This window comes from Hyperoodon ampullatus, assembly GCF_949752795.1.
Source record: "Hyperoodon ampullatus genome assembly, chromosome: 6".
NCBI classification, from domain to species: Eukaryota; Metazoa; Chordata; class Mammalia; order Artiodactyla; family Ziphiidae; genus Hyperoodon; species Hyperoodon ampullatus.
In genome coordinates this window covers 126,490,873-126,503,107 of record NC_136919.1, presented here as the reverse complement: position 1 = coordinate 126,503,107, position 12,235 = coordinate 126,490,873, and the positions used below count along the sequence as shown (strand labels likewise).

Sequence of the window (12,235 nt, the reverse complement as noted above, 5' to 3'; positions counted from 1 at the left end):
ACATACAGACTGAAAGTGAGGAGATGGAAAAAGATATTCCATGCAAATGGAAATGAAAAGAAAGCTGGAGTAGCACTTCTCATATCAGACAGAATAGACTTTAAAATAAAGACTATTACAAGAGACAAAGAAGGACACTACATAATGATCAAGGGATCAATCCAAGAAGATGTAACAATTGTAAATATTTATGCACCCAACATAGGAGCACCTCAATACAATAAGGCAGATGCTAACAGCCCTAAAAGGGGAAGTCGACAGTAACACAATCATAGTAGGGGACTTTAACACCCCACTTTCACCAATGGACAGATATCCAAAGTGAAAATAAATAAGGACACAGCTTTAAATGATACATTAAACAAGATGGACTTAATTGATATTTATAGGAATTCCATCCAAAATAAACAGAATACACTTTCTTCTCAAGTGCTCATGGAACATTCTTCAGGATAGATCATATCTTGGGTCACACATCAAGCCTTGGTGAATTTAAGAAAATTGAAATCGTATCAAGTATTTTTCTGACCACAACACTATGAGACTAGATATCAATTACAGGAAATAATCTGTAAAAAATACAAACACGTGGAGACTAAACAATACACTACTAAATAACCAAGAGATCACTGAAGAAATCAAAGAGGAAATAAAAAAATACCTAGAAACAAGTGACCATGAAAACACGATGACCCAGAACCTATGGGATGCAGTAAAAGCAGTTCTAAGAGGGAAGTTTATAGCAATACAATCCCACCTCAAGAAACAAGAAACATCTCAAACAACCTAACCTTACCCCTAAAGCAATTAGAGAAAGAAGAATAAAAAAAACCCCAAAGTTAGCAGAAGGAACTAAATCATAAAGATCAGATCAGAAATAAATGAAAAAGAAATGAAGGAAACAATAGCAAAGATCAATAAAACTAAAAGCTTGTTCTTTGAGAAGATAAACAAAATTGATAAACCATTAGCCAGACTCATCAAGAAAAGGAGAAAACTCAAATCAATAGAATTAGAAATGAAAAAGGAGAAGTATCAACTGACACTGCAGAAATACAAAGAATCATGAGAGATTACTACAAGCAACTCTATGCCAATAAAATGGACAACCTGGAAGAAATGGACAGATTCTTAGAAAAGCACAACCTTCAGAGACTGAATCAGGAAGAAATAGAAAATTTAAACAGACCAATCACAAGCACTGAAATAGAGACTGTGATTAAAAATCTTCAAACAAACAAAAGCCCAGGACCAGATGGCTTCACAGGCGAATTCTCTCAAACATTTAGAGAAGAGCTAACACCTATCCTTCTCAAACTCTTCCAAAATATAGCAGAGAGAGGAACACTCCCAAACTCATTCTATGAGGCCACCATCACCCTAATACCAAAACCAGACAAAGATGCCACAAAGAAAGAAAACAACAGGCCAATATCACTGATGAACATAGATGCAAAAATCCTTAACAAAATACTAGCAAACAGCACATTAAAAGGATCATACACCATGATCAAGTGGGGTTTATCCCAGGAATGCAAGGCTTCTTCAGTATACGCAAATCAATCAATGTGAGAAACCATGTTAACAAATTGAAGGAGAAAAACCATATGATCATCTCAATTAGACGCAGAAAAAGCTTTCGACAAAATTCAGCACCCATTTATGATAAAAACTCTCCAGAAACTAGGCAAAGAGGGAACTTTCCTCAACATAATAAAGGCCATATATGACAAACCAACAGCCAACATCATGGTCAGTGGTGAAAAACTGATGCCATTTCCTCTAAGATCAGGAACCAGACAAGGTTGTCCACTCTCACCACTATTATTCAATACAGTCTTGGAATTCTTAGCCACGGCAATCAGAGAAGAAAAAGAAATAAAAGGAATCCAAATTGGAAAAGAAGAAGTAAAGCTGTCACTGTTCGCAGATGACATGATACTATACATAGAGAATCCTAAAGATGCTACCAGAAAACTACTAGAGCTAATCAATGAATTTGGTAAAGTAACAGGATACAAAATTAATGCACAGAAATCTCTTGCATTCCTATACACTAATGATGAAAAATCTGAAAGAGCAATTAAGGAAACACTCCCATTTACCACTACAACAAAAAGAATAGAATACCTAGGAATAAACCTACCAAAGGAGGCAAAAGACCTTATGCATAAAACTATAAAACACTGATGAAAGAAATTAAAGGTGTTACAAACAGTTGGAGAGATATACCATGTTCTTGGATTGGAAGAATCAACATTGTGGAAATGACTATACTGCCCAAAGCAATCCACAGGTTCATTGCAATCCCTATCAAACTACCAATGGCATTTTTCACAGAACTAGAACAAAAAATTTCACAATCTGTATGGAAACACAAAAGACCCCGAATAGCCAAAGCAATCTTGAGAAAGAAAAACAGAGTTGGAGGAATCAGGCTCCCTGATTTCAGACTCTACTACAAAGCTACAGTAATCAAAACAGTATGGTAGTGGCACAGAAAGAGAAATATAGATCAATGGAACAGGATAGAAAGCCCAGAGATAAACCCATGCACATATGGTCACCTTATTTTTAATAAAGGAGGCACTAATATACAATGGAGAAAAGACAGTCTCTTCAATAAGTGGTGCCGGGCAAACTGGACAGCTACATGTAAAAGAATGAAAATAGAACACTCCCTAACGCCATACACAAAAATAAACTCAAAATGGATTAAAGACCTAAATGTAAGGCCAGACACTATCAAACTCTTAGAGGAAAACATAGGCAGAACACTCTATGACATAAATCACAGCAAGATCCTTTTTGACCCACCTCCTAGAGAAATGGAAATAAAACAAAAATAAATGGGACCTAATGAGACTTAAAAGCTTTTGCACAGCAAAGGAAACCATAAACAAGACGAAAAGACAGCCCTCAGAATGGGAGAAAATATTTGCAAATGAAGCAACTGACAAAGGATTAATCTCCAAAATATACAAGCAGCTCATGCAGCTCAATATCAAATAAACAAAGAACCCAATTGAAAAATGGGCAGAAGACCTAAATAGACATTTCTCCAAAGAAGATATACAGTTTGTCAACAAACAGATGAAAGGATACTCAACATCACCAATCATTAGAGAAATGCAAATCAAAACTACAGTGAGGTATCAGCTCACACCCGTCAGAATGGCATCATCAAAAAATCTACAGACGATAAATGCTGGAGAGGGTGTGGAGAAAAGGGAACCCTCTTGCACTGTTGGTGGGAATGTAGATTGATATAGCCACTATGGAGAACAGTATGGAGGTTCCTTAAAAAACTAAAATTAGAACTACCATACCACCTAGCAATCCCATTACTGGGCATATACCCTGTGAAAACCATAACTCAAAGAGTCATGTACCACAGTGTTCACTGCAGCTCTCTTTACAATAGCCAGGACATGGAAGTGACAGATGAATGGATAAAGAAGATATGTCACATATACAATGGAATATTACTCAGCCATAAAGAGAAATGAAATTGAGCTATTTATAGTGAGGTGGATGGACCTAGAGACTGTCATGCACAGTGAAGTAAGTCAGAAAGAGAAAAATAAATACCGTATGCTAACATATATATATGGAATCTAAAAAAAAAAAAGAAAAAGCTTCTGAAGAACCTAGGGGCAGGCCAGGAATAAAGACGCAGACGTAGAGAATGGACTCGAGGACACGGGGAGGGGGAAGGGTAAGCTAGGACAAAGACAGTGGCGTGGACATATATACGCTACCAAACGTAAAATAGATAGCTGGTGGGAAGCAGCTGCATAGCACAGGGAGATCAGCTCGGTGCTTTGTGACCACCTAGGGGTGTGGGATAGGGAGGGTGGGAGGGAGGGCGACGCAAGAGGGAGGAGATATGGGGATATATGTGTATGTATAGCTGATTCACTTTGTTATACAGCAGAAACTAACACACCATTGTAAAGCAATTATACTCCAATAAAGATGTTTTAAAAAAATAAAAAATAAAGTAAAATCTACCGAAATTTTGTAGAAAACTCCATGGGCATCGAGATCGTGGTAATTAATACATTTCATTGATTTGCTACTATATACATAACAGTTATATCCATTTAACATCAAATAGTCACTGAATATTCATGTTAAAGGGATCTTAATAAGATCACATACTCTGCCACCTGTGCATCCAGTCAATTATCTCAGGTTTAGTGAAGTGACATGAGTCGCTTGAGATTACACAGCCCGTGACTTAGCAAAATTGGGCCTGGAAACAAGTCTGAGTTTTATGCACCAAAGCAAAAATTCCAAGATACTCTTGACTTTACACAGTGAGGAGCCAGAACAAAGAACAGCTGCTAGACTGAAAATAGACAATGAGCACTCTGCATTAAATCAGAACCCCCAACCCTACACGTTTCACGTATCTGCTTAGTGTTAGAGACTGAACTTTTTCCAAGTATTTTCTTTTCTCTTAGGATTTCCAGTTCAATACTTTCAGCTCTCTGGTAAGAGCTGAGATACATAGTTACATGCGCTATTTTTCCTTTTTCTGTGTGTTTATTTTACTAATGTCTAGGGCCATCTGTGCCTGTACTGACCACCGCTATTCTAACTGTAGGTCGTGGGTCCCGATGTCAGAAGCACTTATAGTTGAAGCGGGTTGAGTAGACATAAAGAAACTGGGCTATTCTGTCTAAATGCTTCAAAGAATACTTCCTGCTTAAAAAATTCTGAGTGAACCCTTGGCTCCTTATCTTCCAGGGCTCAGAAGAAAACAACTTCCGTTTCCTTGACGATAGGATCATCATCTCCAAAGACAGGGGTGACCACAGCCGTGATTCAGCCACTGTCTGTCCCTGTTCAACAGGTAAGTGTTCCACAGCCCACAAGGAGTCAAAGTCACTGAAGAATAAAACTAGTACTCCCTTGAAATATTTTCTAAGTGGACACACAACTGGGAGAAAAGAAAATGGTAAATAAAGTTCTTCCTTTTAATGTACTAAAAATAATCTCTAATCAAAGACATGCCACCGGGCTTCCCTGGTGGTGCAGTGGTTGAGAGTCCGCCTGCCAATGCAGGGGACACGGGTTCGTGTCCCGGTCTGGGAAGATCCCACATGCCGCAGAGCGTCTGGGCCCGTGAGCCATGGCCGCTGAGCCTGCGCGTCAGGAGCCTGTGCTCCGCAACGGGAGAGGCCACAACAGTGAGAGGCCCGCGTACCGCAAAAAAAAAAAAAGGCATGCCACTGATTAATCAATATCTGCATTTCCTTTGGGAATTTCTCTTTCTAGCAGGCAGTACTCTGATAAAATGGCATCCGTTTTAGCTATTACCGTTGGATTCTCCCTGTATGTGCCATCTTCTGTGTAGCCAAATTCATTAACTCCTTTAAAACAAAGTAGAAGACTAGAAAAGTCTGCCTAGCGACACAGGTTTTCCCATCCTCTAAGAGCTAAACAGATAATACAGGAAAAAACTCACATTCCTTCCCTTCATGCAGTTTTATTCTGCTTTTTGCTTTTTTATTTCATTGTAAGACTGCTTTATCCAAGAAAGAATAGCAGTACAAACTTCTGGAAAGTCATTGTAGTAAGTTTATTTTGCAAAACACAAAAAACATGAAGTTTTTTTAATGTAAAAAATTAAAATCTGGATGTTTCTAAATCAACTATGATACTTTGTGCTGTGACGAGTATCTTCAAACCCAGCACTCTTGAAATGTGAACTCATTCCTATCTCCTGAGTGTGTCTAAGGAACATCAGTGTGCCCTCCAGCTACCGGGCACCCAGGGTATTTTAGAAATTCTAGTATGTGACTTACTCTGTGATGTGTAGGGTCCTCAGCCAGGGGAGAAAACACATCTGAGATCATAAACTGGAAAAGAACCAAGCAGTAGAAATTACTCAGCGATGGCACGTATAGTAGATATTTCCTTTAAACCCCTAACCCAGAGTGGACTTTACAGAAATAGTTGTGATTAAGGCATTGTCTCCTTTTAGTGTTTGATATTTAAGTATTGGTAGGTATGTAATGAATGCTGAGCCCTGTCAGCGGCCGTGCTGTCACCCACGCGGGTCCCTCTTGGGCACCGTCCCAGTAACGCCAGGTCATAGAGCCCATCTTTTCAGCGGTTCGTATGTTCCAAGTTTGACCCACGTGTCTCTGCTTTTCAGGCTCCCAGCCCCACCTCGTGCCTCTGCCGGCCAGATGGACCCGCAGCCGCCTGCTTCCCGCCCGTTTTCACCAAGGTCTGGCATCTGTGCGTCTCATTCTGGGTCTGTTCTGGGCCTTAGGTTCCATTCCCCTGTGGCTTCGTGGAGCAGTGTTTAAAAATTACAACGAGTGGATGAGCAGGCTCTTTTCTTGGTTACCTTTGGGCTGAGTAGATATTTGTTGCACAGCTGCTGTGTGATCGTAATTTGTAAAGCGTCTGACAGAGGTGGCCCTGTTCACGCTGGACCTGACAGAGCTCAGAATAGACTGGGAAAGAGTACAAGAAACAACACAAAATACTGGGTAGGGAACTGGGAGAACCGGCAAGTTTTATAGACATATTTTTTAAAAACTGACTAATTTTCATTTTGTCCAAGTTGGTGTTTTGCGTTGCCAAGCTGATGACATGCATTTCATTGGTCAACTGTTCAGCTCAGAAATGGTCCCATGTAGTATTTCTTCTCTGTTTCCTACCCCCCTTTCTGAGAAAGTTACAAACTTTATTTTTTTTATTGGAGTGTAGTTGATTTACAGTGTTGTGTTAGTTTCAGGTGTACAGCAAAGTGGTTCTGTTATACATAGACTTTTTTTCAGGTTCTTTTCCCTTATAAGTTGTCACAAAGTACTGAGTATAGTTCACTGTGTCATATAGTAGGTCCTTGTTGTCTCTCATATATTGTGGTGTGTTTGTGTTCATCCCAAACTCCTAATTTATCCCCCCACCTTTCCCCTTTGGTAATCATAAGTTTGTTTTCTATGTCTGTGGGTCTATTTCTGTTTTGTATATAAGTTCATTGTGTCATTTTTTAAATTTGAAAGACATTTTAAATGGCACAAGTAAAGGGAGAGGTGCCCCATGCCTGTGCACCAGTACACTGTCAGAAGTCATGACCCTAGACCAGTCTCTAAATTCAATGCGAATCTAGCTCAAATTCCAACAGGTTCCTTGTTTTTATTTGTGTTGATATTGAACTTGGCCATTTGATTCTAAACATTTTGTGGAAGAAAAAGTGGCTCAGAGCAGCCAGGGCCCTCCTGCACAAGCAGGAGGAAATGGTGTTAGGGGTCTGAGATGTCAAGACTTCCCAAGGCCAGAGCATCAGGAGAGCAGTGCTGGCTCAAGGCTAGACAAACGGACAAACGAGGCCCAGAGAGCGCCCATGAGACACCCCAGCAACCCGCGGTCACTGGGCAGGGTGGGTTCTTCAGCAGAGGTGGTCCCGGACCTCACACTTTTCACGAAAATCAATTCCAAGTAACTAAAGACAAATGTGAAAGCAGTTTCTATAAACGCATCATCTAAAAGCTATAAATCTGCAAGGCAGCCAAGAAGAGCATCTGGATGGTCTTCATGTAGGGAATGATGTCTTTCTCCTAAGCCAGCCTGCATCCAGCTTGCTTAAAGACCTTTTCATAAACAGTATTGACCGGAGGATGCAGCAAATGATAGTTGTTGACAGCAACATTGAAGTCGCCTCCCAGGATAAAATACCCAAAAAGAAAGAAAACAAGGCACGTCAGACCTGCCAACAACCGTGTCGGTGTAACAGCCCACGAGGTCATCATCCTTTGGGCTTAGAGCAGGGGTTGTTTACGGAGGGGTGGGCGCGGCACGTTTACCTGTGGTTTAGGAGTGTTTCTCAAGCAGCCTCATGAAACAGGCCGGGAAGTCTGTGTTACCTGCCACACTCTTGCTGGGGACACAGTTGATTTTGGAGCCAGGGCCCCGTGCGCCCCGGGTTGAGGCCGATCAGGCGTGTCCTGGTGGCACCAGGGAGGGGCAAGGCCCCGAGAGCTTCCTTTCCTCCCTCAGGGCCATGGGAGGCCCTCGGTCCCAGGCACACAGCCTGTTCCTTTCCCCTGCAGTGCAGCCCAGCTCCTGAGACAGAGGTTCCAGCAGCGGTGTCCCCCTGTCCCCAGAGAAAACCAGGAAGCGCTCTCTGAGCTTAATAGAAAAGTAAACCAGAATTCAGCATTTTTACAAAGCTTGAGTTTTTTAAGTCGCAAACTGTAGAGTGGCCAGAGCTCAGGGCTGTGTCCCCGTGCCTGCAGCTCCATGTCCTGGGTCTGGACAGTGGATGCCCCCCGTTCTGCATGGTCTTCTTCTTCCTCACTGGCACCTGCACCCTTTGCCTGTGGGCGGCGCCTCTCCCTGCTCTGCACTGTCCTTTGGGGGCCTGGGCTCTGGTTCCGGAGGGGATGGTGGTGACGGGGTGGCCTGGGCTTTGCAAGTCCACTGGCGCCTCCATCCGTGCTGTCCCACGTCGCTGGGAAAGGTTCCCCGGGGCTGAGCCGGAGCCGCAGAGCTGGCGGGGACAGCGGGGCTGTGAGTCACAGGGACACATATGGGGCCAGGAGAGCAGCCTGCTCCGCGTGGCATTTCTCCCCAGAGCGGTAGACCCTCCAAGGGATCTCAGTACCAGGTGGACCTGACAACGAGAGATGCTCTTCTGTGGACCCTGAAACACCCAGGGGTCCCAGAGTCTGCCAAGTGGACGACACTGACTGCCAGGGTCAGCCTCTGAAGGTGGCTCTCGGCCTCCCTTGGGGTCCTCACTGTGGTTCCTACGAGCCATGTTCGTTTACAGCGAACCATGAAGAGGTTTGTGTAAAGTCTTCGGCATCTTCCCATTTACCACCTATGTGATTTTCCAGTGTTTGAACAAAATGCATAATCCTAGGAGCAAACAGAGTCCCCCTGTGGTGTCTGATGGCTCACACATGAAGAATATTTGTGCAGCATCTGTAACGTGCTGTGAACACTTCCTGGACAAGCCGGGGCCGTTGATTCATCCATCCACACAAGCTGGACCCCGTGGGCCACATCTTCCCTGCTGATCCGCTAAATTAGCGCTTTCTGGACCAGTCAGAAAGTGAAAGTCAATTTAAAACCAGAGATTTTCCTACAGTTAAAAATAAGGGTGGAGAGAGAATGCACTCAGAAGTAGGTAATAATCTTCACCTTTCCATTTAAAAAAAACCAAAAAAAAGACCTTAGCCACCAAAATTCTTATCAAATGCCTTCCCAGACTTCGCAGTGGACTTTTATGGTTCTGCCTGCCTCATGGACTTTGAGGATTCCCACGGGGCCGGGGCACACACACTGCAGGCCAGTTGCTGCAGGGTCTGTTTTTCCCAGCACACCATTGGCTGGCTCTTCAGAAAAATGTAAAAAGCAAAAACAGAAATAGAAAAAAAAAAACCTTCCTGATGTGAATTTGTTTGCTTTGGGTCTCTGCATAGGTGAATTACTTGATCGTATTTGACTTCTTTTAAGAGTTCTTCATGTCCTTTATCAGATGTAATACTCTGTAGTCAGAAGGGTAAATAGCCAAAAAGTTTCAGTGGGCCCGTGGCTAAGCAGGGAGGGGAGAGGCGGAGTGCGGGCACCTGGAAGGGGCCGGTTATTCCTCTGGTGTTTAGTAGCCGGTTTACAAGCTTCTCGGCTTTGCATCTGTGAAGCCAAACGCATTTCTGGTCTGTTGCATTGTAAACATTTACTGGGCTGGAGTTGGAGTAGGTGGCACCAGGGTGACGGCAGGGGAAGAGGCAAGGAAGGTCAGGCGGGGGAAGTGCTCCTGTTTTCTTATTTCACTCAGAATCTCCAAATGAGAAAATGCCAACCCTCATCCTGGTAAAGCAGACCCAGGAAGCTGGTGGGCAGAGGTGGCGCCCCGCGAGAAGCTCAGAGCTTGGGAGACAAGTGGGGTCTCCTTGCCTTCTTGTCTGGGTCTCTCAGGAATCTACACTCAGATGGAGTGTGGTTCTTTAAAGACGTTTGCATTTCACCAGCTCACTCTTCAGTGTAGATAAAGGTACCCGTTACCTACCTTTGCAGGGTGGGCCCAGCGTTTCTGCCGGCCCCATGGGAAGCCTTACTCACTTCATTACATGCAGGTAAAGGTGTTTCTCCTGCCCCGATGCTATGATGCAAAGCCTGCGTTTGCTTCTCTGAGGTTGGGAAGTGTTGCTGTCTGTTGTGAAGCTGGGTGAGACCACACCAAGGCCTGACGTGCACGGATCCTTGCATTCCAGGAGCTGCAAAGCATCTCAGCCTCCAAGGGACAGGCAGCCGTGCTGGAGTGCCGGGTCCGAGGCACGCCCCCACTGCAGGTCCAGTGGTTCCGACAAGGCAGTGAAATCCAGGACTCTCCAGACTTCCGGATCCTACAGAAAAGTAAGGAGAGGGGCCCGTCCCACTGCCCCCAGGTCTGAGCAGGCCCTCTTGTCCAGCTCCAGGAGAACCAGGAAGGGCTTAGTCACTGAGATGCATGGATTTCTTCCTTCCTCCCTCCCTCCCTCCCTTTCTTTCTTTGCATTTTATTTGTTTTAATATTTAATTTTTATTTTCTGTTGGAAGATAGCTGATGTACAGTGTTGTGTTAGTTTCAGGTGTACAGCAAGGTGATTCCGTTATACATATACATATATTCATTCTTTTTCAGAGTCTTTTCCCATATAGGTTATTACAGAATATTGAGTAGTTTCCTGTGCCATACAGTAGGTCCTTGTTGATTATCTGTTTTATATACTGTAGTGTGAGACGCATAGATTTCTGTTCGCCGAGTGGGGTGGATGTGCAGGGTGCAGCACATTAAAGCCGCCCTGATGGAGTTTGTCGTCACCATTTCTGCAGACATGCCCTAGACAAGGTCACAGAAAACGATGGGTAGGTTTAGTATAAACGGAAGCCCAGTCTAATACTCTGTTTTGATTTCTTTTTTTCTCATGTGGGAAACAGAACCTCGATCCACAGCTGAACCTGGTAAGAAGCTTTTTCTTTTTTTCTCTCTGGTAATGTATCTCTTTGGTTTCAATAGCTCTTTGTTTCCGTTTTAAAGCCATAAGCAGAACAGTGTTTTTGCAGTTCCCTGGAAATGTGAAACCCCCTTACTGACAATATCTTCTTTATCGTGGGGTCTGCACGCTGCGTTTTACATCAGGTTCTTTATTAGGGAAACATGAAGTTCCATTCAGACAAGAAGGTCAAGCTCAGTGACTTAAGGCTTTTAAAACTGTAGTCTGTTATACTCAGAAAGCAAACTAAGCTCAAGATGAAAAAAACATCCTCCTAAGATTCCAGGAGAAAAGAGTGATCTGTTGCATATTTCTGCTGACCAAAAGCCACCAACAACTAGACCCCAGCCTGGAAATGCACCTCACGGGAAAGCAGCCCAAAGATGTCAGCAGAGTGACCACCGGGCATCTCTCATTTACGTGCCCTGACCCATGAGCGCTTCCTATGCTACACCAGGAAGGAAGGCATCTTGCCCTGGAATTGCACATCCCTGGGCCTCATCAGAGCCGTGTGGTCCAGAAGCCCAGGTGCCCTGCCCTCCCGCCTCACACTTCTTGTATTTTTATGGCTCCTCATAGACGAAAACGATGTTTATAAGAGAAGCAGAAATTTTTGTCCGGGTGTTTCACAGTACCTCCCCTCGAAGACGACTTTCTTAGTATTTTTCCCATCAGCGAAGTCACCAGTTTCACTCCCTTCTTGCCAAAGGGTGGAAAATGTGTGTCTCTGCTTCAGCATCACGCAGACCCGGCTGCACATCTCTTGGGAGCCAGACCCAGCTTGGCCTTTCTCGGGGATTGTGGTGGCTCCTGGTCAGAGAGACCGAGGTCAGTCCTGAGCCTCTCACACCTGCGCACCAGGGCCTGAAAAGCAGAGTGTGAGCCTGTTAGGGCCCAAAGTGGAAGGGATGCTGAGTGTCATCCTGAGGGGAAAACTGGAATTGAGCTGATGCCTTCTTATTTATGTATGTATGTATGTATGTATTATGTATGTATGTATGTATGGCTGTGTTGGGTCTTCATTGCTGCACGCGGGCTTTCTCTAGTTGCCGTGAGCGGGGGCTACTCTTCATTGCGGTGTGCGGGCTTCTCATTGCGGTGGCTTCTCTCGTCGTGGAGCACGGGCTCTAGGTGCGTGGGCTTCAGTAGTTGCAGCACATGGGCTCAGTAGTTGTGGCGCACGGGCTTAGTTGCTCCGTGGCATGTGGGCTCTTCCCGGACCAGGGCTC

General features: G+C 44.1%; 1 protein-coding gene across 1 annotated transcript in view; it reads left to right on the top strand.

Annotated features, from left to right (window-relative positions):
* Window positions 1-12,235, top strand: part of PALLD (palladin, cytoskeletal associated protein) — a gene marked incomplete at both ends in the record, with an annotated part of 383,889 nt that overhangs the window by 157,971 nt on the left and 213,683 nt on the right. Inside the window, 4 exons of the mRNA XM_079706944.1 lie at window positions 4,756-4,861; window positions 6,170-6,244; window positions 10,245-10,386; window positions 10,951-10,974. Of these exons, the coding sequence (XP_079563070.1) occupies window positions 4,756-4,861; window positions 6,170-6,244; window positions 10,245-10,386; window positions 10,951-10,974 (347 nt within the window). The remainder of the gene's footprint in view (window positions 1-4,755; window positions 4,862-6,169; window positions 6,245-10,244; window positions 10,387-10,950; window positions 10,975-12,235) is intronic.